The sequence below is a fragment of the Strix uralensis genome, chromosome 6, assembly GCF_047716275.1.
Source record: "Strix uralensis isolate ZFMK-TIS-50842 chromosome 6, bStrUra1, whole genome shotgun sequence".
In the NCBI taxonomy this organism is placed as follows: Eukaryota; Metazoa; Chordata; class Aves; order Strigiformes; family Strigidae; genus Strix; species Strix uralensis.
Genome location: NC_133977.1, coordinates 19,643,088 through 19,670,798, shown reverse-complemented (window position 1 = coordinate 19,670,798; position 27,711 = coordinate 19,643,088). Strand labels below are relative to the sequence as shown.

Genomic DNA, 27,711 nt, shown 5'->3' with positions numbered 1-27,711 from the left:
TAATAAGAAGAAGTAAGGAATCAGTAAATGTAATCACTGTTTTAAAAAGAAATATGAAAAACATACATACCAATTTCATCCTTGCATGTGATTGGTTTTGTGCAAAATGATGGCTTGCCTTGCCCCACAATATTGCAAGCACTCACACGGTACTCATAGGTGTCACCCTCTTTCAGACCTTCTACAGTGTATCTCCTATCAAGCATTTTCTCCTTTGTAACTTTGTGGAATTTCTCTTTTCCAATGAGACGGCTCTCTAGAACGTACATGGTGATATCTGAGCCTCCGTTATATTTTGGAGGGTTCCAAGTTAATGTAACAGAGTTCTTGGTAACTGCTTTTACTTCCAGGTCTTCTGGACGGTCAGGAACAGCTGTGAATAAACAAAAAAATACGGTAAATGCATTTTTCTGCATATTTCTCTCATATGATAGTAATCTATAATTGAAAATAAACTTACTTATTGGGTCTCTAATGACAAGCTCTTTTGTTGTCTCTGTGAATGGACCCATGCCAATTATATTCTCAGCTGCAATTCGGAAGAAGTAGGCTTTCCCTTCAGTGAGTCCCTGAACAGTCGCATTCTGTCTTGTAACTGTGCAGCTTACTGGAGTCCAAGCTCTGTGGTCAGATTCACGCTTTTCAATTATATAGTTGGTAATAGGTGAACCACCATCATCTTCTGGAGTAAACCATGTCAATTTACAAGAGTCATTGGTTAGGTTCTCAGTAAGGAATGGCATACCAACTGGGCCTGGCACATCTGAAAGCAAAGAAGAAATGGAGTATTTAAGTGTACATGCTGAATGTTATGAAATTTTACTTGTTCACAAGGACTGAAATTGCTATTTACCTAGCACATCAACAATAATATTCTTCTTCCGCTCACCACCGGCATTTTTAGCAAGAAGAGTGTATATACCCTGATGGCTCCTCTTGCAATTCTTGATGACCAAAGAAGAACTAATAGCTGTTTCTTCAATTTTGGCTTCTTCTGGTAAAGCTCGGTCATCCCTGCTCCAAGTCACTGTGGGAGCTGGTTTTCCTGAGACATATGCTATGATCCGAATTACTCCTCCAGCATGAACAACAATTCTGTCCCTGACGCTTGCATCCAAATTAATATCAGGAGCCACTGTGGGAGGTGAACAAAACAATTCCATGAATTTTTTTTCCCACTTCGACTTAGAGGTACTAAAAATGTATATGTAAATGATAAATACCAATTCTGTCCTTCATTTCAATAATGTCTGTAACTTCTCCAGGCTCTCCAATGCCAGCAGCATTCACTGCTCTAACTCTAAATTTATAAAAACATCCTTCTTTTAATCCTGCCACAACGAACTTGGTTCCTCTAATTTCTTTATCTTTTACCTGGAAAAAGATATAACATCAAGGTATCATCAATTTGTGATGTTTGAAACAAATCTTAAATCAGATGTTGTTTCACATTTACAAGCATGAGACAATCTTAAGCATACATGGATCTAGCTCACACAGAATTCTTCAGAATCTGTGTAAAGAAATACAAGACATGGACATACAAGCTATTCTGAAGATTCACCTTTTTGATAATTCTAACAGCAAGGATATTACAGCAATTACAATGGTCTGTGGTCTCAGAAGAATTACATGTATTATTGGACAAATAGATTCATATAAGTGAGAGTAGGAAAAAAAGGAATTCTTTGTTCTTTTTAAACCTAAATATGAAGCTTGTTTATCTGGAAACAGTGCAGAAAATTTAGGTACTACTTAAAATGCACCCAAATGTTTATGGAGATAAAACAAATAGCCAATAGTTAAACTTTCAGTAATGTATTACTGAAAAAAATAATTCAGTAATGCATTATTGAAAAAAGTAAGAAAATGTAGGGACATAGAGTTGCAAATGATTTGGCACATTTGACACCAGTGAGACTTACTTTTGTGCCAGTTCTAACTTGGTCTTGCCTTCTGTTTTTTTATCACAAATTACCTACATATTTTCTCAGATCTTTAAACAGAAATTTTAAAATTCTAAGATTAGTAAACTGCAAAGTTAACTTGATGTGGTGGAGGTACAGCTACTGACTTTTACATTTGGTCTTATATTTTAAACATATGAAGATAATGCAAAAATATGAACCTTTAGGAATTAACTTGCATAGTGCAAATTTGTAAAAAATACATTTTCCAGAGCAATTTCTTTTGATAGGCACACAGAGAGAAGAAATGCAGATTCTGTAATATTTTTCTACCTACCCGTTCCCATTCTTCCTTTCCTTCCTCTTTATACTCAACAATGTAGCCAGTGACCCTAGAACCACCATCCTTTAGTGGTGGAGTCCACTCCAAGTCTACAGAAGACTTTGTCCAATCAGTAACTTTTGGAATAGGAGGGCCAGGTGGGGCTGAAAAATATCATCATACCATTACAGCATAACAATATATTCTATGTTCTTACTTGAATATTTTCAAATTAAAAAATAGGAATCTAAAATATTTACCAATAGGATCTCTAGCAATTGCTGGATCAGATGGCATGCTCGGTGGACCAACACCAGCTGCATTGATAGCTGAAACACGGAACTGATATTCAGAGCCTTCAATAAGACCTGTAACTTTGTATGAAACGCCCAGTGTCATAGGTTTTATAGGATCACGGTTAACCCTGGTCCATCTCTTTCCAGTAGTCTCTTTGCGCTCCAACCAGTAACCAGTAATAGGAGAGCCACCATCATGTTCTGGTTCTTCCCAGTTTACAGTCATTGAGTCACGTGTTATACTGCTAACTGTTGGCTTGTCACATGGTCCAGGAACAGCTGGGGGAAAAATTCACACATAGCTTGTAAAAAAAGAAGTGCTAAAGAAAGATTGAGATAGCTAGAGTGCAAAACAGATCTATGCACTGACATGGTCACAGCTGTGTTATGTAGTTACCCATCTGTATGAGACTCCTTCCCTCATTCACCTTCCCATCCCTATTCAGGTACATACACTTCCATGAAATATAACATATCTTTCCTTCAAAAAACAATTGTCAAAAATGAATTTTTCTTGCCTTCCTGGATCAGTACCTCATTTCAGTGCTCAGCCTAACCTTGGATGCTTTAAGAATGATTTTCTCTTGCCAGCCTAACATTCCTTCTACATCAGAGGTACACTGTCTAATTTCTCTTTCAAAACTGAAGGCAGGAAATAAACCCTTCCTCATCTGAGAGGTCAATAATGTCTCAAATACAACAGAATGACCTGAATCTTATCAGATAAACCCTTATTCATACATTTAAACCTTAAAATAACCCCTTGATTGTATTTGAATATATAACAAAGAGGGAGAAAAGTATTTTCTTAAGTACTACATGTGCTTTCAAGAACTAACTACCAATGCTAAAACTCTTCAAGCTATTCTAGAAAATTTACTTATGTAAAGAGAGAAAAGTAGGAGTGGTGTTTAACAGATGCTGTACACATACTAGTATATAAAAACAACTGACATAATTTGAAAGCATATTCCTACTTACTGAAAAGGTTTCGTGCTGTTTCTGGTTCACTATCCAAAGGTTCTCCAATACCAAATTTGTTTTGTGCCATAATGCGGAACACGTATTCATGGCCTTCCATCAACTTAGGAACAGTGAATAAGCACTCCTTAGGCTCATTAGTAACAGGTACCCATGTCCTCCTATTTGCTTCTTTTTTCTCTATAACATAGTTTGTAATCTTAGAACCACCATCATCTAATGGAGGAAGCCATGATATTGTCATTTTATCAGCCAAAATGGATTCAAATTTAATAGGTCCCACTGGAGGTCCTGGACGACCTAAAAGATACATTTTTATAAAGAAGAATGAATTCAAATGCCATGAAAATAAAGTATCACATGAATGCTATTGATTTATGCAATGCATAAGAGTTCTTGATATCTACCCAGAACGTTTAGTCTCATCTCCTTTGAAGCAGTTCCCAGATTATTTACAGCTGTTATAGTATATAAGGCTGTATCACTTCTGCGAGACTGCTGAATCAATAAAGTGCAAGTATCTTCACCAATGATCTTGTTGACATGTTGATCATACAGCACTGGTGTTTTGTCATCTGGTTTCTTTGGAGAAGCTTTTAGCCACGTTAATGTGGGGAAGGGTACACCCTTTATCTTGGCCACAATGTTAACATCTGTTCCTTCTTCAACCTCCATAAATTCTTTGAGTTCAATAGATGGTGGACCTACAATGAAATGTTGAAAAAATTAACATAGAAAAATACTTCATAATTTTAAAATGGAATTTGTATTTACTGGTATCAGTTAGTACTTACATGTCTGGTCTTTGACAACAAGTGGGCCAACAGTGGCTGAAGGCCTACTAGGACCTGCTATATTTACAGCTTTGACCCTGAATTCGTATTCTCCACCTTCTACAAGATCCTCAACAGTAAACTTTGTTTCCTCCACGTCACGTCTGTTGCATTGCTTCCAAGTCTCTTTCACTTCTCCAGTACGATCCCAGCGGAGACATTCAACATTATAATGTGTAACAGGAGCTCCACCATCATTCTTCGGTGGTTTCCATGTCAAGCTGACTGTGTTCTTGGTTACAAGGCCAATCTTTAGTTTAATAGGTGGATCAGGAGGATCTTCACAAACAAAACAGAAATGTGAATAAATCCACTGTACGGTACCATCTGGTTTTAAAGAATTTATTTGACTTTTATTACACTTACGGATTGGATCTCTGGCTGTGGTGCGTTGGATGGTTTCTGCAGGAGGGCCAACACCAAAACGGTTTTCTGCACGTACTCGGAAGAAATACTCTTGGCCAGATATGAGATCAGGTACAACAAAGGATGTACTTCCACAGTTTGCATTGACTTTAGTCCAGGCCTTCCCATCAATAGTTCTTTTCTCTATAACATAGCCTCTGATTCTATCTCCACCATCATCATCTGGCATCTTCCATGAAAGTTTACAACTACCTCTTGTGATATCACTTACTTTTAGGTCTTTTGGTGGGCCTGGGACATCTGTTAAAGTAAAAGCACAATAGAAACAATTTTACATAATTATGTAGAAAAATAAGAATAAATCTAGTATTTGAATACTTCAACATGTGTAAGCCATACCAAGCACATTGACTCTGATATGCACAGTTTTTTGTCCTGCTTTGTTCTTTGCTGTAATACTGTATCGTCCAGAATGACTTCTGTTGCACTCAGGGATGATAATCACTGAACGTGTATCAGTTGCTTCCACCTGTGTATTATAGAAAAAAAAGAGAAGTTATAGATCAGCTTTAAATATTTATGTTTGAAAAATGCAACAATACTAAAGTTATAAAAATTGTTTGCTTTACCTGAGCTTCTTCAGGTACATTATGACCTCCCTCCTATAAACAAAGTGGAATAATGTCAATATAAAAGGAGATAGGCTTAAATGTCTAGAAACACATGTAGAAAAAAGCTTTTTCTTTTACTAACCTTTGCTGTTGTCTTTGCTTTTCCTTCAAACTCCCAAAATGTTTTTGGAACTGGACGACCCTTGATAACAGCTGGAATTTTAATTGTTGTGCCAGCACGACAAGAGAGGAAATCCTGTGCTCCAATATCAAGGAAGATTTCTGGTTCCTCTGCAAAAATATTTAAATATATACATTTTAAGAGATACTGAAAGCAAATTTCTGTCAGCATTGAGCTAAAACCCCCCACAACATGCAGAATGCATGTTTATGTGAGAAATGTTGGGTGTGCAAAAAGGAAGCTGGGGAGTATATGAATAGAAAAATTTGTCATAGTCATTTCTTCATAAAATAAACATTATTTCCTTAGTATAACTGTAGGTGCTTATCAGTTTTCCAGTGGATCCTGCCCTGGTAATGGTCATCATGTCACTTTCAAAAAATGTGTTTTAATCTTTTGTTATATTTTTGCATAATTGTTTGTTCTGGTTTGACTTTGGCTTGCCTGGCATCCTGCTTGAACATTCACAGCAGTAGGTGGCATTTAGATATAAATACCTAAACTAATTCCCAGAACACTTACCTAGAATATCTTGGACAGGTATGTCTGATGTTGCAGGACTTGGTTCTGACTCTCCAGCAGCATTTACAGCTTTCACCCTAAATCGGTATTTTCTGAGCTCTTTCAAGTTGGGAACAACACATTCACAAGTAGGAAAGAGTTTGTCTCCTTCATTCACCTTCTTCCAGTCAGTACTACCTTCATCTTGCATTTCAACAATATATCCCTTTATAGGGCTGCCACCATCCTTTTGTGGAGGCTTCCATGCAAGAGCTACAGATGATTTGGTTTTGTCTTTGACCTCTGGGCAAGATGGTGGATCAGGCACAACTTGTAAAAAAAAAAGAGCAAGTAAAAATTACCTAACAGTTAGTGTCTGCCTATATTTTTCTGAATAGTTTCTATAAGAATGCAAGTATTTTTATTTTCTTCTGTCATACATAGTGTATAATGCTAGAACATACATACAGATATTACATATAGTATTAAGAGATACTTAAGGTACAAGGCATAAAGATTGAACTCTAACAATAAAGAAAATAATATGAAAATCTGATTCTGAACTCAAGTTTATCTGGCACTGTTTGTATTGATGTAATCACAGTTTAAGGTTCATAAAAGAGGTAAAAAAATTAAATTAAAGCTAATTATTTTTAAAACAGTGAAAAACAGAGTATCAGGAAACTACTTTGTGTCAATATATTCTTTTGGGTTTAAAGAAAACAAAGCATTGGAGTAATTTCACTAAAATCAATATAAATAATAGCACATTTTGGTTCTGGTGTGATGTAGTCCTTAAAATAGTCATACAAATTATATACTTACATATGGGATCTGCTGCTAAGGCAGGATCTGATGGTTCACTTGGAGGACCAATTCCAGCAAGATTTTCAGCCATAACTCTGAACTGGTATTCAACACCTTCAGCCAAACGAAGCACATTGTACTGTAGACCTTTTACTGATGGTTTTGTTACTGGAGCCCTGTTAACACGTGACCAGTAGACACCTCCCACCTCTCTCTTCTCCAGCCAATAACCAGTTATTGGGCTGCCACCGTCGTTCAGAGGAGGCTCCCACGTCACCAGCATTGATGATCTGGTGCGATCTAAGATTTTTGGCTTTCCAGGAGGTCCAGGAAGGCCATAGGGATCCTTAATAACAACTTTTTCTGAGAGGCATTCATCACTTATTCCATATTTGTTTACAGCCCGGACTCTAAATTGATATTTTTCATTTGTTGCAAGATTCCATACCTGAAAAATAAGATTTAAATCAATATTTGGCTACTTTCAGAATAAACTTATTTGAAGTTATGCAGCAGTTTTCGCTTTAAACTCTGTCTTGGAATCTCTTTGACATACCTATGCTTATGTATTACACAGCTGCATGTAATGCCTTAGGGATATTCTTACTTCATGTGCATAGGACCAAACATAAATAAAAATGTCATTATGTTTGTTTTTGCTGTTGGCAAAGCTATCAATAATGCTGGGAAATGGAAAGGAAGATGTCTTCTAAACTCAGCTGAGATTAAGTAGCAAAAGAGAACAATTTCTTTTGTTTTGTCACATGAGGAAAACACACATACATAGATGGGCAACATTCATCCAGTAATTCTTGAGTCTAAATAGAGCACGAGCACAGGTATCTATGCAAGTAGCAGTTTTCATTAGATGTGCACTATTATTTTTTATGTATTCATAAAGATATTTTATAAATTACCCCAAATCTTCTCTCAACAGCACTTTTGGAGACTTCTTCCCACTCTGATTTCTTCCTACTAGCATCACGTTTCTCAATAATGTAATGGGTAATTTCACTACCACCATTATCAAGAGGTGCATCCCATGTTAAATAGCATGATTCTGCTTTAATATCAAAAACAGCAAGATTTCTTGGTGGAGAAGGACGATCTGTATGGAAGTAATGGAGCATAGAATTAAATTAAGAAAAAGGCAGAGCATTTTATTAGCTGTCATTTTATTCAAATGTCGCATCCTTACCATACACTTCAACATGCACATTGCGGAATGCAGTGCCAAGACGATTGGAAGCTCTCACAGTGTAAGTGCCTTTATCATCCCTCACTGCTGCAGGCAGAGCAAGTTCAGTTTTTGCCTCACTTCTAGATACTTCTTCCTTGGTTATCTTAAGTGCACTGGATGTTTGGTCAATTAAAACTTCATTCTTGTCCCATTCAATCTTTGGCATTGGCAGACCTGTCACATCAGCAGGAATGTTAACTGGTTCTCCTGCCTTCACTCTGATAGTATCTCCTCTCACAGCCAAGCGTAATGTAACAGTTGGAGGTACTGAAAACAAGAAAAAAAAATGACAGAGTAAGGATGGAGATGAAACAAAGAAATTGCCTTGCAGTGTTCTGGAGATATTTGTATGGATTTCTTTCAAGCAGATATACCTTCATCATCTTGTATAACTACATTTAGGGGCAATGATGGTTCACTTTCTCCTATAGCATTGACAGCTTTGACACGGAATTCATACATATGAAGTTCATCAAGGTTCTCAACGAGAAGAGATGTTTTTGGACACAGCCTTGCATTAACTCTTTCATAGTCTTTTGAATCATGTCTCCTCTTCTCAACAATATATCCTAAGACAGGACTGCCACCATCACTACGCGGAGGCTTCCAATCAAGGGTAATGCTTGACTTCGTCCTCTCTGTGTACATGAACCTCTCAGGTGCTGTTGGAGGACCTGTTAACACAGATAAATCATAATGAAAAAAGCATTAAAAAAATAGAGAATTTTTAACCATATGAGTACAGTAGCTCTGGCTTTTTAAAGCCATAGCTTTAGTATGCAAAGTACCTGAGTATGGTCATGGATAGTATAAAGTTTCTCATGTATATGGATAAAAAGGTAACTAGTAGTGTCTCAGTAGACATCATTACATAAAGAACCATAGTAGTTTTACAGAAGTGATTCAGAGATCTGACTGAAGTAATTAATTTAAGGCAGATGCCTTATCCAGGTAGTAGAAAAGTAAATACACTTTCTGTATAGAAAGCAATCCTCACAACAATACTGGTTTATTAACCTATAATTAAAAATTGTTTTTAAAACCCCATAACATTAGTCATCTCACCTAGTGGATCAACTGCAAGAATGGGTCCTACTTCAACAGGTGGACCAGTACCAAACTTGTTCTTGGCGCTAACACGGAATTTATATTCCTGCCCTTCAACTAGACCTGTAATATCACATTTAGATCTCTCTGTGTCTATAGCTAGTCTCCATGTGTGCATTTTGGCATCCTTCCGTTCAACAATGAAGCCAATGATATCACTGCCACCATCATCTTCAGGATCAGACCAGTTAAGCAAACACATCTTTCTGTTTGTGACCACTGGCTTTAGGTCAAGGACTGGCCCGGGAACATCTGGAAAACAAAATCAAACAAGTAGGATAAAGCCCAAAGATTATCTCACCATAAGAAATGCTCAGTTGATTTCAGAAAATATTGTCTTACCAAATACTTCTACTCTGGTTCCTGCAGATTTGGAACCACTGCTGTTGGTAGCAGTAATTACGTATCTTCCATGGTCTTTTCTCAATGCATTCTTAATGGTTAACTCAGACTTTGTGCCAACATTTTCAATAACAACTCGATCTTTGTCTAATTCACCGTCCTCCACAGTCCATGCAATGGTGGGAGTAGGACGTCCAGTCACAGTAGCAGGAATTTTAATAGTTTGCCCAGCCATGATCTGAATGCCTGCTTTGACAGAAACATCCAGCTCAACAGTGGGAGGCTCTGCAGAAGAGATACAAACAGTTCATTAGTTCAAGGGAGAGATTAAAACAACAACTTTTAAGCAGCTGGACATTTCTTGAAAATAATACAATTGCAATACCTTTAGGTTCTGCGACTGTTGTGGGTTCCGTTTCACCGGGTGGTCCTTCACCAGCTGCATTAAGTGCAGTAACACGGAGTTTATAGTCTGCACCTTCTCTGACTTCTTTAACAGTATACTGTCGAACCTTAATGGGTTTCTCTGTGCAACGTGACCACTCTTTTACTCCCACCAGTTGTTTGTATACATGGTAACCAGTGATATCTCCACCACCATTGTACGCAGGAGGTTCCCATTCTAACTCAATAGAAGTTGAGCTTGTATCAGCAACCCTTGGAATCGGTGGACCGGGTGGCACTATAAATAAATAGGTGTAAATCAAAGTTAAAGGCTATGAATCCTATTCTGTCACCTGTCTGCTATTAGCTTCTGCTAAGCTACTTACTTATTGGGTCCTGTGCAGTTTTTGGATCTGATGGTGGACTAAATTTACCAGGGCCAGCTGCATTTTCAGCACATACTCTAAAGATGTAGGTTAATCCTTCCAGAAGTCCTTCAACTTTTATTTCCAGAGCATTCACAAGGTTTCTGTTGACTCGAGCCCAGTGAGTACTATTAATTTCACGTTTTTCAATCCAATATCCTATGATAGGGCTGCCATTGTCTTTTGGTTCATTCCATTTAACCAACATACTGTTGCTGGTAACATCTTGCACATCTGGTTTATTAGGTGGATCTGGTGGAGCTGAAAAAAAAAAATGCAATTTTGTCATCATTGCTGTCTTTTCAGAGCTTACTCAAAGCTAAGAGAGAACTAGAATATGAGAAATGATTGATTTTAAGTCATTTATGGTTCTTCTACTCTTTCTTAGAAACTTTGATTCCTAACTGCAATAGTAGTCAAACTTGCAGTGGTTCTCTCTTTTGGTAAAACTATTAGTCTATTGAACACAGAGAATGTCAGTATCCAGGTGAGTGTTTTAAGTATAAAGTTTTATGACAGTGATTGTCATTCTTATTTCTTTATTATTGAAATTAGAATGTTTTCAATATTTCCCTTTATTTCAATTGTTTAAAATGTCCAATAAATAATAATTGCATTCCTCAAGTTTCCTCTGGGAAGCATTCACATAGATGAAGCTGAGTGTTCTAAGAGTCTGTGTAGTTTTACACTGGTTTTCTGAAAATGTATTTCAAAATAAAAACTTACAGAAAGGATCCTTTGCTATCATTGGTTTTGAAACACATGGTGGCCCTGGTCCAACTCTATTTTCAGCAAATACGTGGAAGAGATATTCTTTTCCTTCAATCAGTTTTGTTACATGGAATTTGCAATGTCTGAGTGTTGCACTGACAGTGACCCAGCCCATTTCAGCTTTTGTGTTGTCTTTCTTTTCCAGTACATAGTTTAGGATTTCACTTCCACCATCATCAAGGGGAGGCTCCCACTTGCAAATGACAGAATTTTTCCTCACATCTTCAAATACAAAGTTGACTGGAGGCCCAGGTATATCTGTTAGTAAAGCAAGAAAAATGATGAGTACTCATCTTGTGCACTTCTTACCCAACATTCTGAACAACTAGGTGTTTTTGAGGACATTCATTACATACCTAACACATTGACTTCACATGAAGCTTTTGCAACACCATGATCATTTTCTACTTTAATTGTAAATGTGCCATGGTCAGCTCTGATGGAGTCACGAACTGATAGTACAGACTCTCCTACTTTATGGTTGTCAATACTCATACGTTCTGGCAGTGAAAGCTGGAAAGGCTTCTCTTCCTCAACTTCACCCTTCTTCTTCCTTGTATATGTTGTTACTCTCTTTTTGATTTCCTCTGGTCTGACAACTTCATCATTCCTCAGCCAAGTGATAGATGGATATGGTGACCCTGAAATATGTGCCTCAAGTATGATCTCATCACCTCTCTTCACCTCAAGGCCAGACTGTAGGTTTGCAGCCAGGAAGACTTTTGGAGCCTCTGTAATAACACAGAATGATAAATGGAGAGTAGAATCTTCCAATATGTTTGAGAATGTATGGCAATTACTAAAATCAAATGAGCAATTCATACCAATAGGATCCACAGCTTTCACAAAAGGAGTAATCCGAGAAGGCTCACTGATGCCAGCAGCATTCTCCGCACGAACACGAAACTGATATTCCTTTCCTTCCTCAAGACCTTTAACTGGATAAGTTAACAGAGGTACAAGATAGTCATTGCATCTCTCCCACCTCTCCTTGCCCTTAGCGAGCTTTTCTATTATGTAGCCCATAATCTTGCTTCCACCATCAAACAGGGGTGGTTTCCATGTAAGTGTTACTGATTTTGATGTTGGATTATGGACCTCAAGGTCAACAGGAGGATCTGGAGGCTCTGTGAAAGAGTAGCAAAAGAGGGATCATATGAGAAAAGAAAGTATGAAGATTTTGGTTAAAATTCAACTTACTAGATTAATTAGTAGCAAAAACCGCTTACGTTTTGGGTCTTCTGCAATGATTGGGTTTCTTAGTTCAAGATATTCACCTCCTCCAATCTTATTGACAGCTTTAACACGGAAGTAATATTCACTGTTTGGGATAAGATCTTTGACTTGCCATGAAAGCTTATTTTCACCAGACATGACTGGGATATATGTTCTACGACCAGCTTCTCTGCGTTCCAGAACATAATGCAGAATAGGAGTACCACCATCAAAGTCTGGAGGTTCCCAGGATACTTTGCAAGAATTCTTTGTTACTTCGCTTGCCTTAATGTCTTTACACTGTCCAGGTGGACCTGTTGTAAATAAGAATAACAAAATTAGTTAACTAAATAGATGGGAAACTGTATTCCTACAAATATGAAATTATATTGCATTTCTTTGCAGAAAGCAGACCAAAACCACAAATGTTGGCTACACAGCATATATATAGGAATATATGTTCCTAAAGGTGAAAAAATATTCAGAAGTTTTATAGGTTTTTTTATATTTATGGTGACTATTCATAATACTCAGGCTTTGAGCAGCCATTGACTAGTTAGACCAATTGGGGTAAAGTGGTTTTTTTTGTGGGATTTTGTAACATTAATGCCTTTACGGCAATCTACATGTGTCTGAGTTGAAGTGATTCCTCCACATGGCAGAAAAGGGATTTTTCTAGTCCTTTCTTCTGTCAGCTGCAGGGCTCAAGTGAGGATAAGTGTATTTCTCAGCATGGAAGAAGCTTATTTACCTATGACTTTGACATTGACTGAGCCAGTTGTTGATGCCAGTTTGTTCTCCAGTGTGATAGTATAAACACCAGCATCAGCATGAACACTGTCTATGACTTCGAGCAATGCAGAGGTGTAGTCACTCTTCATTGTTGTTCTGTCACCAGCTTTCAACTCTTTGCCATCTTTGTGCCATGTTATAGTTGGGGATGGAACAGCTCTGAAGGGTATAGGGATACGTAATTTCTGTCCTTTAACAACAACAATGTCACGAGTTTTTAGATCAATGGTTGGATTACCTGTAAAAGTAAGTATAATATTACCAGAAAGTTGCCAAACACCATTCTTTTTTCAGTTGTGCAGATCTGAAAAAGAAAGAATTTATTCTTACAGTCTGGGTCCTTGGCAACAACTTTTTCTGAGATGTCTGATGGCTCACTAGCTCCAACAGCATTGACAGCTCTGACTCTAAGCACATATTCCTTGTCTGGAACAACACCTTCCTCCACTTTACATTTTAAATCTTTTATTGGACGGGAATTGATTCGCATCCACTTTTCTGTTCCTGCTTCGCACATCTCAACATTATACCCAATAATCGGGCTTCCACCATTCTTCTCAGGTGGTTTCCATGCAATACAAATGTGTTTTCGACCTGCATCTGTGACATGCAAATCCTGAGGAGGTGAAGGAGGACCTGCAGAAATGGTAACGAATTGTGTCATTTTTATCCCAGAACATCTGTTCTACAAATCCATACACTGTATATTATACTATTACTTACTTATGGGATCTTCAATATGAATAAGGTCAGTTGGTTCACTGGGATGACCACAGCCTGCTTCATTTTCTGCACGAACCTGGAACTGTACATCTGTACCTTCAATGACATCAGTCACTCTGAAATTGCAGTCTGGACCAGCTGTCTTGCCAGCTTTTACCCAGCGAGTGGCTAGTTTTTCTTTCTTTTCAATAACATATCTGAATAAATTGGGGAAAATACTATTAGGCACTTGAAATATGAACACTTCAGACTCCTTGCTCAATAAAACAGATAAAGAGAGATTAGCATAGTTTGGCCAATGGAAAAGTAGAGAAAGTCAGGGGTGACAGATTTAATGAAATTTACTTCACACATCAGCCACTTAATCCTGGTAGTCATGGTAGGTCTTGGACGTAACGGGGCTGACATTACTGACAGACCCAATTCTGAAAGCCAATTCCTGAATTTCTGCTGTGTTCTCAGGTTTTAGAGAGCTGTAGAGGTAAAAGAACTTCCATGCTATGCTTGTATCCTTGCTAGTTTGGATCTCAGTGGTTAGTCCACTGAGAATGTTTGTAGATGTTATCTGTGAGTTACTCAGCTGTCAAAATTATGCCTATGGTAGGCTATGGGAAAGTAATGCAAATAAAGTGACATGTTGCTTCAGGCAGACCTCTGTAGTTGTCAGTTTGTTTAAGATCTGCTTACTGTGATTGGGAAGGAGAGGAAGAGTGAAAATATAAAGAGGAAAAATCTAACTGGCATTCAAGGTGAATTTCAGAGGACAGATACTTTAGAAACCAAAGAAAAGGACAAGTTAGAAGCAACCCAAAGGAGTAAAACTGTCTGTTTGAAAAGTGTAATAAAGAAGCGAATGAACAGAAAAGAGATGAGGCTTCATCTTAGCTGAGTGTATACAGTTTGAATGAGAAAGTCAGTCAGAAGAAAAATGTAAGAATATTACTTGGTAGATGGGTCTAAGTGGCTACAGCTCTGGAGGCACTGGAGACTACAGTTGCATTAAATTTTTAATATTTTATATACACTTCAATTTAATCTGATTTGATTAGATGCTTTTTTGAGGATGTTGACACACATTCATTTTTCAGGCACATTAGGTGATTCATATTTGCATAATTTCCACATTTTAAAACCAAACACTTAATTACTTTGACCATGTGGCTTTTTTTTTTTTTTACATCCATCCACCTCTTTTTCATATGAAAGGTGTCAATTCAAAATGTAAACACTTTGAGAGAAATGTCTTCATTCATGAAAAGATCTTAATCTACAGGAAACACTATACAAACTTAAAATGACCTTACCTTTGAATCGGTCTGCCACCATCATTCTTAGGTGGTTCCCATTTCAAATCAACATGGCCTTTTGTCACTTCAACTATTGTAAGAGCATATGGAGGCCCAGGGGTTGCTAAAGAAAAAAATACACACATTAGAAGAATAGGAATCCATTATATTACACGTGAGCTGTTTCTACTGGTCACTCAGTAAGCAAATCTGAAACTTACTGAAAGTATCTTTAGCAAGCACCGAATCTTCAATTTCACAATAATCACTCTGTCCAATGGCATTTTCAGCAGCCACACGGAACACATACAATGAGCCTTCCGTCAGTGGGCTCACTGTGTACTTGGTATCTTTCACTGTTGTATCAACTGTCTGCCAGCCTTTTCGCCTTACATCTCTCTTTTCAACAATGTAGTTGGTAATTGGGGAACCCCCATCTTTTTCTGGTACTGTCCATTTAAGATCTGCTGTGTTTTTAGTAATATTAATAACCTCAAGCCACCGAGGTGGTGAAGGAGGATCTGTAAAATATAAAAAGAAGGTAAAATAAGCCCTAATTCCCATCAAAGATCTTGGAAGACAGGGAATACACCAAAACTATTAAAACTTTCTATTTTCTTAGCTGAAGCAGGGCAGATTTTATTATTTCATAAGCCTTCCAAGAGTTCACTTGGTAACTACAGAGATAGCCAGACATGGGGCTTTTTTAAAGACAGAGACAGTGTATTTGCAGTAGCAGCACATTCTGAAACTATACTCACAGAGCCTCTCCTTGCAGAGCACAGGGTCACTGGGTTCACTGGGCTCACTCTCACCAGCCTTGTTCACAGCTCTTACACGGAATGAATATTCTTGTTTCTCCATAAGCCCTTTGAGGAAGTGTTCAGTTGTGGGAACTCCTTCAGCTACTCTCACCCACTCATCTGTTCCGGTCTTTAGTAGTTCAATGACATAAGATTCAATCTTTGCCCCTCCATCATGTTCTGGCTTTGTCCAGTTCAGGAATAATGACGTCTTGCCAACATCTTTCACAGTTGGTTTTCCAGGAGGCCATGGTGGATCTAGACAGGAGTGCAATATTAATTATGTAATTGAAAACAAACAATTTTTTGTTGTTGTTAATTAAACCGCTGAACCATTAAAATTGTGTTTATTGTACCAATTGGGTCTTTCACTAGGATTGGCTCTGTTTCCTTGCTTGGTTTTCCAGGTCCTGCAAGATTCTCTGCCAAGACACGGAACTTATATTTCTTCTTATTTGTAAGACCTTTAACTCTGGAAATAAAAATTAAGTTTGATTAAATGAATTCTACACATTAACTCATGCCTAAAACATTATTCTCTCTACTCTTCACACTACAGTTTACTTGGACAATCTGAAAATATCCACATTACTGCTAATGATGTTTTAGGAAATGGTGAACAAAATAGGTATATAGTCCACAGTAAAATGGTGCACCATGATACAGAAAGCAGTATTTTGAGAGACCTTTTGCATTTTCGCATGTTCCATGGTTGTTTGTTAATACAAGTATCAGGAGACAAAAATTCCAGAGTTTTTGCAAATTGATACTTGAGATGGCTATGTCTGCTATTTTATAATGTCTTATGAATAATTATATTGCACAGAATTTATTAAGCATAACATTAAAAAAAAAAAAAAGAGATGATTCACTCTTCTGTAAAGGCATTCTTCTTTAAAACTAATTATCAAAAAAAGTATACCACCCAATGTTAGTTGGATCTAAAGTTATGGAAGCAAGGTAAAAAGAGTAAGAACAATGTAAGACTTGTTTAAAAGGCTACTGTCACATTTTTATGTCTCTGTGACCTATTTCAGACTAAACTGACTAAAGTCTTACTTGAATGTCGTATCTTTCACCGGCATTTTATTGCATTTTATCCATTTATCCTGCTCAGGATCATATCTTTCAACCCAATAGCCAGTTATGGGGCTGCCACCATCTTCATCTGGTTCATTCCATGTTAAGGTCACGGAGTCTTTAGTGACCTCTGTAGGCTTGAGACCTGTTGGAGGGCCTGGTGGATCTGTATAAATGAATAAATTTTGAAAAAAAGAAAACAAAAAACAGAACCATCACATATATGTTTTCTTTTTCTTTGTTAAGATATTGTAAAAATTTAACATTAATTGAATTAACTAACCAAATGAATATTTTGCAATGATGGGGCTACACTGTGCTGGTTCCCCGATACCATACATGTTCTCAGCACTGACTCGGAACACATATTCTTTATGAGGAGTTAAATTGGTAGCTCTGAATTTTGTATCCTTAATAGTTGATGACAACTTGTGCCATATTTCACTATCTGTAGCTCTTTTCTCAAGGACATAGTTGGTAATTTTAGAACCCCCATCATCTCGTGGAGGATTCCATGTCAGAAGGCAGGATTCATTTGTGATTTCTGATACATCAAATGCAGCTGGTGGGCCAGGTTTATCTGTAGAGGACAAGATGTGAATGTTAATCTTTTGCTCGCATACCTCATTATGTTACTACTAATGATTTTTATACACATAAAATACGCATACCAAGAACATTAACTTCAACAACAGCAGTAGCACGTCCACTGGAATTTACAGCTTCTATAATATAGGTTCCACTGTCACTCCTCTTACTGTCTGTAATAGTGACTGTAGAATGATTAGGTTTGGTTTCAATGGTGATTCTGTCGTCAGGTCTTAAAATTTTGTCAGCCTTGGTCCAAGTAACCTGAGGCTCAGGCTTTCCAGTTACTTTAGCTGGCAGCTCAATTTTAGTTCCAGCTTTCACAGTAAGTCCAGCAAGAAGTTTCACATCTAAGAAAATTTCTGGAGCCTCTGATTTAGGAGAGAATAAAAACATTGTTAGAGAAACACTATTTCAGAGACTGATAAAAATAAAGTGGCTATTGTAACTCAGTGATTGAAGTAATTACCTTTTGCATCAATGGCCTGAATATCATCTGTTGGCTTACTTGGCTTGCTAGCTCCTATTCTATTCAAAGCTTTAACCCGATATGCATACCACTCTCCTTCCTTGAGTTTTGTAACTTCCATTCTGTTTGTTAAAAAAAAAAAACATTCAGATATTTAAAGTGGTGAGGATGGCATAGTTAGTTGAAGGTTTATACATTCTGATGTTAATTTACTTACTTTGTTTCAACAACAGGCTCCCCACATATCTCCCACTTGTCTGTGCCACGTTGGGATTTTTCTACCAGATAACCTTTAATGCGGGCACCACCATCATATTTGGGAGGCTCCCAGGTGAGGAAGATTCCTTTTGATGTCGGATTTCTCCATTTAACATTCTCTGGTGGATCAGGCACCGCTATTAAAAACATACAGGGTCTTAGAAACCAGTCTAAGGAAGATTTTTTTTTACATCTTATTTTGAAGAAAATCAGCATGATTTCAGAAACACAATATCAGCAACAATGTGAAACAGTTGACTCACTTGCTGGTGCTGACATATTTACAGGTTCATCAATATATGCAGGTTCTCCTGGGCCACATTTATTGCATGCAGAAACTCTAAATAAATATTCTTTTCCTTGGATGAGGTCAGGTACAGTGAACTCTTGGTCAACAACATGATCCATAACCTAAAGAGAAGGAAGGCTTCAATGTATTTCTAAAATTTATTTCCAAAGAGCAATTACCAAAATAAGACACAAAATTCAGTAGCACATGCGGAAACAGTATAATAAAAAGAATTTGAAATAAGAATGAACTTACTTTGTTCCATGTTTTCCGGCTTACTTCACGTTTTTCAATTATATAGCCGGTAACTGGACTTCCACCATCATCTTCTGGAGGTTCCCATGACAGCTGCACTGTGTTCTTGATTATGTCTAAAACTTTAAGTTCTCTTGGTGCACTTGGACGAGCTAGAAATCACAGAAATTGTCTTCATTACTTTGTAATCGGAGTTTGACAGATGATCTCTTATGTAATCTATCTGCCAGATTTACATTTCTTAGTCATTCTTCCTTAAACAGCAAAGTTGGATATTTAAAACCAGAAAAGAGTTATTCTGGAGGATGGATTTCTAGTTTTTAGTTATATTTTAATATTCTTGGTTTACCAAAAGTTGTGTGATTTCACATTATTACCCTAATTAGATTTTAGCAAGGCAAATATAGAATGTTATTGCTAGAACATATACATATCCACTTACCAATGACATTAACATTAATTTCTCCTGAAACAGATGACACAGGGTTTTCTAATGTTAAGGAATAAATTCCCTTGTCTGGACGTTCACTTGGAGTAATTACTAGTTCTGCAAAGGAGGCAGTCGTCTTCATTGTTACACGATCACCCTCTTCTAAGACTTGGTCACCAAAAGACCATGTGGCAGTTGGCACAGGGTAGCCAGTGATAGGAACACGGATCTTGATTGGCTCTGGAACAATAACTTCCAGCCCATCTTTAAAAGCACTTAGGTCCATTGTAGGTCCAACTGGAAAAAATGAAAAATGGATTTGATGAAGTAATTTCAGATGCTCTGAATATAGCTAATAATAGCTGTGTTGAGAGGCTGATTCTGACTGTATGTCAGCCTGCAGGTTGGAGCTGTCTCTCTCTAGCTGTGAGTTATCACTCCCTACCTCTCCTGGCTAAAAGTTTTTTTAGAAATAAGTGAGATGATAAGACAGTTTAGCATTATCAAGTAGGAGATCTAATTTACCCTTTAATACAAAAACTTTGTATTGTTTTGATTTTTATCTTTTTTGTCTTTGCCTTTCTCTCCTTCTGTTACCTCCCACCTTCCACAAAACTAGGTCAGGAGACAAAAGGTCATGCCTTGTTCTTCAGGCAACCTAATAGGTATCTCCCTAATAGTAGAGCTAATTATCTTCAGAATTCATAATGGAGGAGAAATAGCTCAGAATCTCAACAGTCTAAGGCTCTTTATACTAGTTGACATCACAGTTATCGAGTGAAAAATATACATATTACTCACAAGATACACTTTAATTGTGTGTCTTATCCAATTAATTATCTTTAATAAATAGCATATGGCTTACCAAAAGTATCATCTGCAGTTAGTGGTCCAATAGCCTCCGCTGGGTCAGACACACCAGCTGCATTTTCTGCTGAGACTCTGTAGTAATAACTGGATCCTGGTTTCAATCCAGTTACCTAAAAAGCACAAATAATTTAGTAACTTATATTAAAGGTGATCCACACATTTTGAGTACTTTGTGGATGAACAATACATCTTACCTTATAAGTAAGAGCAGGTACTAGTTTTGGGTTACAGCGAATCCACTTGTCTGTTCCTTCTTCTTGCCTTTCAACAATATAGCCTAAGATTGGACTTCCTCCATCTTTGAGAGGAGGCTCCCATGTGAGCTGCACTGATGACTTAGTTTGATCTGAATGATCAAGGTTAATGGGAGGACTGGGTCTCTCTGAAAATAATTTGAGAAATACATTTTCGCAGCAGAAAAAGGAGTATGGTTCTGCATATCAGCTGTCTATTCATTAAAGTACTCTTTAAAGCCTTTGCATAGCTTTTTATAAACCAGTTTTTAAATCTGAGGTTGGATCCTAATTTCAGAGCAAAACTATTTGGAGTTCTTACTGAACCAAATGATAGCAAGGTACTCCGGATATGTTTGAAGGACAAAAGTAGGAAAAATATAATTGTACATGGTATTTGCAGCACATGTTTCTCAGCTGAACTGCCCTGCACACATAATATATAAACAGTCAAAATGTCCCCATCTCACAATGCAATCACAATCAGTGCTTGCATACTTACTGATTGGGTCCATAATTTTTACTGCACGTGTAGCAGGACTTGGTTTGCCAACTCCAACCATGTTTTGAGCTCTTACTCTGAAGAAATATTCTTCATTTTCTACAACATCAGTCAGGACAGCTGACAGTTCATCAGCTCCAGTGGTCATAGTTGGCTCCCATTTGATGGAAGCTCTGTTACGCAGTTCAATAATGTAGCCAGTAATTGGGGATCCTCCATCATACTCAGGTGGTTCCCAGGTAAGTGTAGCTCCAAACCTGTTCACATCAGTAACTTCTACATTTTGAGGAGGACCGGGAACATCTGCATTTTATTTTAGGGAGAAAAAGGAAAAACAATGTATGTGTTTTTACTTATTGTTAGAGTTTGTACTGCTTGTCTTATACTGACATCAAACTGAGTTTTTCATAACTTCTGCTCACCAAATTTGCTCTTAGCTTCCACAGGTCTCTCTGTTTCCACTGGCTCACCAGTGCCCACTCTGTTCCGTGCACTAACACGGAAGAGGTATTCAACTCCTCCTTTTTGAAGTCCAGTAACAATGTATTCACAATTTTCAGCACGATCTGTGACTGTAATCCAGGTCTTACGCTTGATATCACGTCTTTCAACAACGTAGCCTATTATTTTACTTCCACCATCACTTTCTGGTTCTTGCCAGGCGAGGCCAACTTCACCATCATAAGTTTCAGTGACTTCCAAGTTTCTAACTGGGCCCGGAACATCTAACAAAGATATGACAATATTTTAGGGCATTGCATCTTTTTGTTTTTTTTTCCTCTGGCTTAAATAAATTAAGCAAGGTTTTAATAATGTGAGTACTTACCAATGACCTCTACATTGATGAATGCTTCTGCCTGGCCATGTTTGTTTCGAAGTATAACCTTGTACCTTCCCTTATCTGATTTCTTCGCTTCATAAATTTTGAAGGTAGTGCAGTCAGTTGTTGTATCAACAGTTGTTGTGGGCAGACTTTCTTCCCCTTTCAACCATTCAGCTTCTGCTCTTGGGTAGGCATCATATGGAACAGTCATAGTCAGAGGCTTCCCAACATCAACCACAAGGTTTTGATCACCAGTCTTGATTCTAGGTGCAGCTAAGGAAGATCAATGTGACAAGTTAGTACCTACATATTAAAAAAAAATGATATATTTGTGTAGTCAGCAAAGAAGCTAACATAGAAAAGTAAAAGGAATTGTTGCATTAATTGTAAGTAAATCCTTCATATACTCATTGGATTGCTCCACAGAAAGAAACTCAGGCTGGTTGGTATGTACTGTGTCCTCCTATAAAATCAGGGAAGAGGGAGTTGCTTTTTGAGCATTAATTTAATGTATTTTATTGGTATGATCCTGTAACATAGGCACATTAGGAATTAAATGTCTTATATGACTGAAATGAGTAGGCCAAATGATTTTCATCGTTTAGATCTGAAGTTACCTAATGAAAAGATTCTCTTTCCTTTAAGCTCAATTCATGCTCTTTTGTATAGAAACTGAAAAGTGACCTATATTTTCCTCAACAGTTGGATCAGTGTGGAATAATAATAAATGTTTGTTGCCTGAATTATAATTCATACAGTTTAACAAACTTGCACTTGTTTCAGCCTGATTGTGTATGCATTTTAATTCAACTCTTTGAAAGAACAAAAATCAGTTTAGTTAAATAGTTAATTCACTAATCTAAGATTTTATAAAAGAAACACAAAGCAAGCAACTTACCAGCTAATTCAAGTTTAGCTCTAGCTTCCTTATCTTTGGCAATAAATCTGTATTCTCCTTGGTCACGGGGCTTTATCTCGCACACCTGCAGCCTGTGGACCTTTCCTTCACTCATCATCTGATGTTTGTCACCTTGGACGATAATCATATTGTTTCTCAACCACTTGACCTCCACACCATCTTTGTTCAATTCAGCCATGAAGATGACATCTGCACCAGGAGCTTCATAAATATCTTGTGGTGGTCGGATGATCTCAACAGGGATTTCTGAAATAATTGTAAATTCATTTAGCATTATTTGTGTATTGTTTCTATTATTACTAAATAATGAAGAAACAAATCCTATTCAATCTACTCATACCTTCAACAAAAAGTCTTGCCCTAGATTTCCTGTCATCCACTCCACAGGAATATTCACACTCATCATCTAGTCTACAGTCTTTTATGATTAATCTGTGCAGATTTCCATCCTTTTCAAACTGGTATCTTTATGGGGGAGAAAAGTAAGCAGTATTTTAGTTTCCAGACAAAGCAACAAAGCAAGAATGTTTAGCATATTAACAACCACGATAAAATCTACATACTTCTTGCCTTCCTTGATTTCTCTTCCATTTCTGTACCATCTTACACTGGCTTTCTCTTTGGAAAGCTGGCACGTAAAGACAGCATCATCAAATTCAGTGACAGTCTGGTCCCGGAGGTGTTCAATGAAGTCTGCTGGTGCTTCTGTGATTAGAAGCTCTGCAACAGATTTGTCTTGTCCAGCAGTAACAGTGTATTCACCTTCATCTACAAACCCACAGTCTTTAATGATGAGTGAGTGTTTGTATTTATCAATTTTGTACAAAATGCGCTTGTTGAATGTGATCTCTTCACCATTCTTTGTCCATTTGAGGGTTGCATTAAGGCGATTCACTTTGCACCAGAATGTGACAGTTTTCTTTTCCATGGTCTCAATGTCTTCAAGGGGCTCAATAATTCTGAGATCCTCCTCTGTTAAGATAAAAACCCCAAACTGATTAATCTACATCCTCATGATCCTGCTGTGAAATTGAATGCAAGATGATGACATAATTTTAATACAGTGTAAGTTATTTACCTAATACTGTTAAGGCAGCAGAACTTTTGGCACGTTCACCTCTCTTGTTTGACAGTGAGATGGTATAGGTAGCTTGATCTTTCAACTGTGCGTCTCTAATTCGGAGAGTGTAAACTAAATCCTTCTGGACAATAATGTATTTTGCACTATCAAATATTGCCTCATCATTTTTGTACCACTTCTCTTTGGCACCTTCTTTATTGACTTCACAGTTGAAGATAATTTCTTGACCCTCATTAACTTCTTGGTCCTTAAGGGGAGTTATAATCCTGAGTTTTTCTGAAATTGAGAAAATAGAAGAAATAGGACATCATGTGCTATACATAAGGAATGCAACAAAATATGCACCTGCACATTGATAAAATAAAGCTTACCAATCACTGTTAAGCGTGCTGTAGCTTTAGCTTCACCAACCATGACAGTATATTTTCCTGCATCTCCTAGAATAGAGTCTTTAACCACAAGTGTTCTCTTTTTGCCATCTGAAATGATGTCGTACTTATCACCAGCTTCCAGGACTGTGTCACCTCTCAGCCACTGTACTGTAATTGCCTCTTTGGATACTGAACAGAAAAATTCAGCTTTGTCTCCTTCAAGTACCTCAAGATTTTGTGGTTTGGTAAGAAATTCTGCTGCAAGTTCTGAAAGAAAACATTTTTGTAGATATATATGAATTTATTTTATTTTTTACTTATGAAGAAAATAAACCAAGTTGTGTATTCTTACTGATTTTCTTATTTTTAATTTTCTTTCCAGAATATAAGGCCAACAAAAGTAACTCTCTTACCATGTACAGTAAGTTTTCCTGTTGTACTAGAGCTTGGGAGCTTGCAAGTATATTTGCCAGCATCTTCAGGATGAGCATTACGTATGAGAAGAATTCTCTTTCGGCCATCAGAAATATGTTCAAATCTACCACCATCAGGCACCTCCTCATCTCCTTTAAACCAAGTAACTTCGGCATTAGGCTTTGACACTTCACAGATCAATTTTACAGTGTCATTTTCATTTACTTCAAGATCAGGAAGATTTTTTGTGAAAACAGCCTCTTCCTCTGTAACAAGAATTTTGAAATGATTTAATTAATTTCATCAAAACAACATTTTGGTTTCATTCATAGATTAGATTTGAAAACACTGTGTTTACCTATCACTGTAAGTAGGCCTGAAGTTCGAGCTGTTTTTGCTTCACAGGCATATTCAGCTTCATCATCGAAGACACATTTACTGACAACAAGAGTGCGTTTTGCACCTTTGGAAATTATGTCATACTTTTTGCCTTTTCTAATTTCAATGCCATCCTTAAACCACTTCACCTGTTTTAGAACAAATAAATATGGTTATTAATATTAACATGCTCATCATAGATTTCAGTTGTGTGTTCTTTTGTAACCACATAATAAAGTTGTCAATTTAAAAAAAAAAAAAGCTATAGCGGAAGGAGTTAATCAGATTAAAAAGTATTATTGACCTTGACACCTGGACGAGAAATTTCACATTCAAACCGAGCAGATTCTTTTTCTTTAACTTCAAGGTCAGTTAGGGGTTTCAGGAACTCAACACGAATAGCTGTAAGAGAAATGAAAATTTTTAATAGAGGAGTCTCCAGTAGAGAAGAATAAATTGCTGACATTGGTATTATTGCCAGTCATGTACACTAGTACACAACATTTATAGCACTTAGACATTTTGTAGAAAATTGTAAATTACTCACGTTCTACATTGAGAAAACATGATGTCTTAAAATCCTTAGCATCACAGGTATATGTTTTCGCATCATCCAGTGTGCAGCCATAGATAATGAGTTTTCTGACCCTGCCATCAGAAATGATATCATACTTCTTTGTTTTGTGAATTTCTTCTCCATTTTTGAACCATTTAACTTTTGCATTTTCCCTGGAAACTTCACATTCCAGTATTGCAGTGGCCTCCTCTTCAACAGTCTGGTCCTCAAGCGGTTTAGTAAATTCAACTGGGGGTTCTAAAAGAAACAGATAGATTTTTGATAGAAAAGATCTAAATTATAGCCAGACCTCTGCTAGTACCGAACTCTCCCATGCTGTTTACTAATTTTTCTTGACTGAAAAATCAAAAACGCTCTGCTGAAGGTTTTAGGTTTTCATTTTTTTATTTTTAATGCCCAGACATGTTCGGTTAATTCAGTTAATCTCATTTTCAGCCTACTGTAAGATTAGACTGAATGATATCCTTGTCCATGGGGTTTTTAGTCACAAATCATCAGAAAGCCTTGCAACTCAGTTGCTTTAGCTGAACTATATGCATGTAATCTCAGTGACTCCATCAATGATTTTTTAAATTTTTACTTGAATTTTAACTAGAAGTGTGTGCAGTTTTTTGAATTCTTAGCCATACACAGCTTGCAAGAAGTGCAAATGAGTATACAGTCAATGTTACATCACTTGACTGATGGTGTAGTTGTGCTCTCACAGGTTTTTGAATACTACAAAGAACAGAAAAAAAGCCATTGGGAGTCACAGAGACCAGTATTTGTGGGTCATCTTGAGGCCAATTGAATGTTCAAGTCTGCAATGAAGCCCTGGAAATCCTAATGAACTGATTCATCTCCCATGTCTGACATGTTTCCAGTATTTCCCTCTTTCTCAGCTCTTCTGTGAAGCATAAAGATTTCAAGTAAGTGGCTTTTTTTAATTAGGAAAGTTATCTACCTCTCCAATATTGTATGTATGATCCTAGTAATTTAATAAATGGTGTATATTAACATCCTGTTCCAGGGTGAATCATGAATGAACCATTAATGCTGACTATGGTATAATTAAAATGACTGACTTACCTTTCACAAAAAGATTTGCTTGAGTTCTGAAATCTTTTGCTGTCAGTGATACCTCTCCTGCATCTGTTAACTTGACATCTCTAAGAATAAGAGTGTGAACTCTCCCTTCAGCACGTGTCACGACCTTATAAAGTAGATTAAAAAAACCCCTTTGTAAGTATCTACAACAAATATGTAAGAAGCATTTAATGAAATAGCATTGTTATCTGTGGAGTTTGGTTGTTCATTTTTATATGAAATTTCCATAATTTCCTTTTGTATATACTAGATATAGCTCAAGACACAAATACTTTGAGGATTTTGAGAATCATTTCTGTTTTGTCCTTTCACCTACAAGAAATTTTAATTTCAAGTTTCCCCATGTTTTAAGGTATTTGTGTCCTTGTATTAGAAAACCTGAGTCTACTATCAAAGTTCAAAATAAGGCTGACTTGAGACCATGTTTATTTTGAACAGGTACCGATAAACACCAAAATAAGGAAATTTATGGGAAAAAATTGATATTACTCCTGACTACATCTAAAGTAAAAACTTTTAGAGAGATATAAAGAGGTTTGACACCCCCCTCATACACTCTTTTGTAAATGTAAATTTGTCTTTCTATTATTAAATTTCGGTCAAAAATCCTGCCTAAAACAAACATTTCTGCATTGATCTATTGTTGAAACTACTTTGCAATCATAAGTTTGGATTGGGTTAGTCCTGCACAAACATCCTTTTTCTTTCGGAGTGGATCTGAGGGATTCAAGGACACATCCTGCAGTTCAGCCATTAAGAGGGCTGCTACTCATTCATGCCATAAATTTTAATGCAGCTCTTGAATTCTATTTATTTATTTTCAGAGAAGTATGTGATCAAGTAGTAGATGCTGGTTTAGAAATATAAGGGGAAAAGCAAGCTTCTGCTACAGAAGAAGCATAAAAGATTAAGTTACTTTTGAGAAGGCAGTCCCCTTTGTTTCTGAGGGACAGAAGGAATTAAGAGGCTGTCCTTCCAAATGGTCGTTGTGTGCCTGAAAACCAGGTCTAATGAATGCTCATCTGAAAAAGATTGAGATGAAGCCAAATATACATTTGGCCAAGATAAGCAGCAAAGATAAACAAAGAAGTCACTTCAATAAAGGTTATATGTGTACAGCTGAATGCCAGCCACAGAGGTAAAATAATGGTTTGAATTAAAACCAGCTGAAATGAAACACTTGTAAAATTAGATT

The 27,711-nt window shown here is 37.0% G+C and overlaps 1 protein-coding gene across 1 annotated transcript in view; it reads right to left on the bottom strand.

The window, feature by feature from the left end:
* The window catches only part of TTN (titin), a 242,891-nt gene that overhangs the window by 62,930 nt on the left and 152,250 nt on the right, over window positions 1-27,711 (bottom strand). Inside the window, exons 184-239 of the mRNA XM_074873084.1 lie at window positions 26,499-26,622; window positions 25,401-25,667; window positions 25,158-25,255; window positions 24,834-25,002; window positions 24,475-24,741; window positions 24,062-24,328; window positions 23,688-23,966; window positions 23,173-23,581; window positions 22,950-23,074; window positions 22,589-22,855; window positions 21,694-21,963; window positions 21,290-21,592; window positions 20,868-21,170; window positions 20,327-20,514; window positions 20,128-20,242; window positions 19,275-19,559; window positions 18,833-18,984; window positions 18,552-18,699; window positions 18,248-18,425; window positions 18,031-18,152; window positions 17,645-17,932; window positions 17,257-17,553; window positions 16,953-17,139; window positions 16,250-16,365; window positions 15,852-16,151; window positions 15,312-15,611; window positions 15,109-15,214; window positions 13,805-14,001; window positions 13,412-13,717; window positions 13,041-13,319; window positions 12,304-12,603; window positions 11,899-12,201; window positions 11,431-11,805; window positions 11,030-11,332; window positions 10,265-10,564; window positions 9,880-10,176; window positions 9,495-9,779; window positions 9,111-9,404; window positions 8,420-8,719; window positions 8,004-8,312; window positions 7,723-7,913; window positions 6,824-7,253; window positions 6,020-6,328; window positions 5,459-5,607; window positions 5,335-5,367; window positions 5,105-5,234; window positions 4,706-5,005; window positions 4,301-4,618; window positions 3,914-4,210; window positions 3,507-3,806; window positions 2,490-2,804; window positions 2,245-2,393; window positions 1,224-1,374; window positions 854-1,135; window positions 461-763; window positions 71-373 (exon numbers count right to left, since the gene is read on the bottom strand). Of these exons, the coding sequence (XP_074729185.1) occupies window positions 71-373; window positions 461-763; window positions 854-1,135; window positions 1,224-1,374; window positions 2,245-2,393; window positions 2,490-2,804; window positions 3,507-3,806; window positions 3,914-4,210; window positions 4,301-4,618; window positions 4,706-5,005; window positions 5,105-5,234; window positions 5,335-5,367; window positions 5,459-5,607; window positions 6,020-6,328; window positions 6,824-7,253; window positions 7,723-7,913; window positions 8,004-8,312; window positions 8,420-8,719; window positions 9,111-9,404; window positions 9,495-9,779; window positions 9,880-10,176; window positions 10,265-10,564; window positions 11,030-11,332; window positions 11,431-11,805; window positions 11,899-12,201; window positions 12,304-12,603; window positions 13,041-13,319; window positions 13,412-13,717; window positions 13,805-14,001; window positions 15,109-15,214; window positions 15,312-15,611; window positions 15,852-16,151; window positions 16,250-16,365; window positions 16,953-17,139; window positions 17,257-17,553; window positions 17,645-17,932; window positions 18,031-18,152; window positions 18,248-18,425; window positions 18,552-18,699; window positions 18,833-18,984; window positions 19,275-19,559; window positions 20,128-20,242; window positions 20,327-20,514; window positions 20,868-21,170; window positions 21,290-21,592; window positions 21,694-21,963; window positions 22,589-22,855; window positions 22,950-23,074; window positions 23,173-23,581; window positions 23,688-23,966; window positions 24,062-24,328; window positions 24,475-24,741; window positions 24,834-25,002; window positions 25,158-25,255; window positions 25,401-25,667; window positions 26,499-26,622 (13,738 nt within the window). The remainder of the gene's footprint in view (window positions 1-70; window positions 374-460; window positions 764-853; window positions 1,136-1,223; window positions 1,375-2,244; window positions 2,394-2,489; window positions 2,805-3,506; window positions 3,807-3,913; window positions 4,211-4,300; window positions 4,619-4,705; window positions 5,006-5,104; window positions 5,235-5,334; window positions 5,368-5,458; window positions 5,608-6,019; window positions 6,329-6,823; window positions 7,254-7,722; window positions 7,914-8,003; window positions 8,313-8,419; window positions 8,720-9,110; window positions 9,405-9,494; window positions 9,780-9,879; window positions 10,177-10,264; window positions 10,565-11,029; window positions 11,333-11,430; window positions 11,806-11,898; window positions 12,202-12,303; window positions 12,604-13,040; window positions 13,320-13,411; window positions 13,718-13,804; window positions 14,002-15,108; window positions 15,215-15,311; window positions 15,612-15,851; window positions 16,152-16,249; window positions 16,366-16,952; window positions 17,140-17,256; window positions 17,554-17,644; window positions 17,933-18,030; window positions 18,153-18,247; window positions 18,426-18,551; window positions 18,700-18,832; window positions 18,985-19,274; window positions 19,560-20,127; window positions 20,243-20,326; window positions 20,515-20,867; window positions 21,171-21,289; window positions 21,593-21,693; window positions 21,964-22,588; window positions 22,856-22,949; window positions 23,075-23,172; window positions 23,582-23,687; window positions 23,967-24,061; window positions 24,329-24,474; window positions 24,742-24,833; window positions 25,003-25,157; window positions 25,256-25,400; window positions 25,668-26,498; window positions 26,623-27,711) is intronic.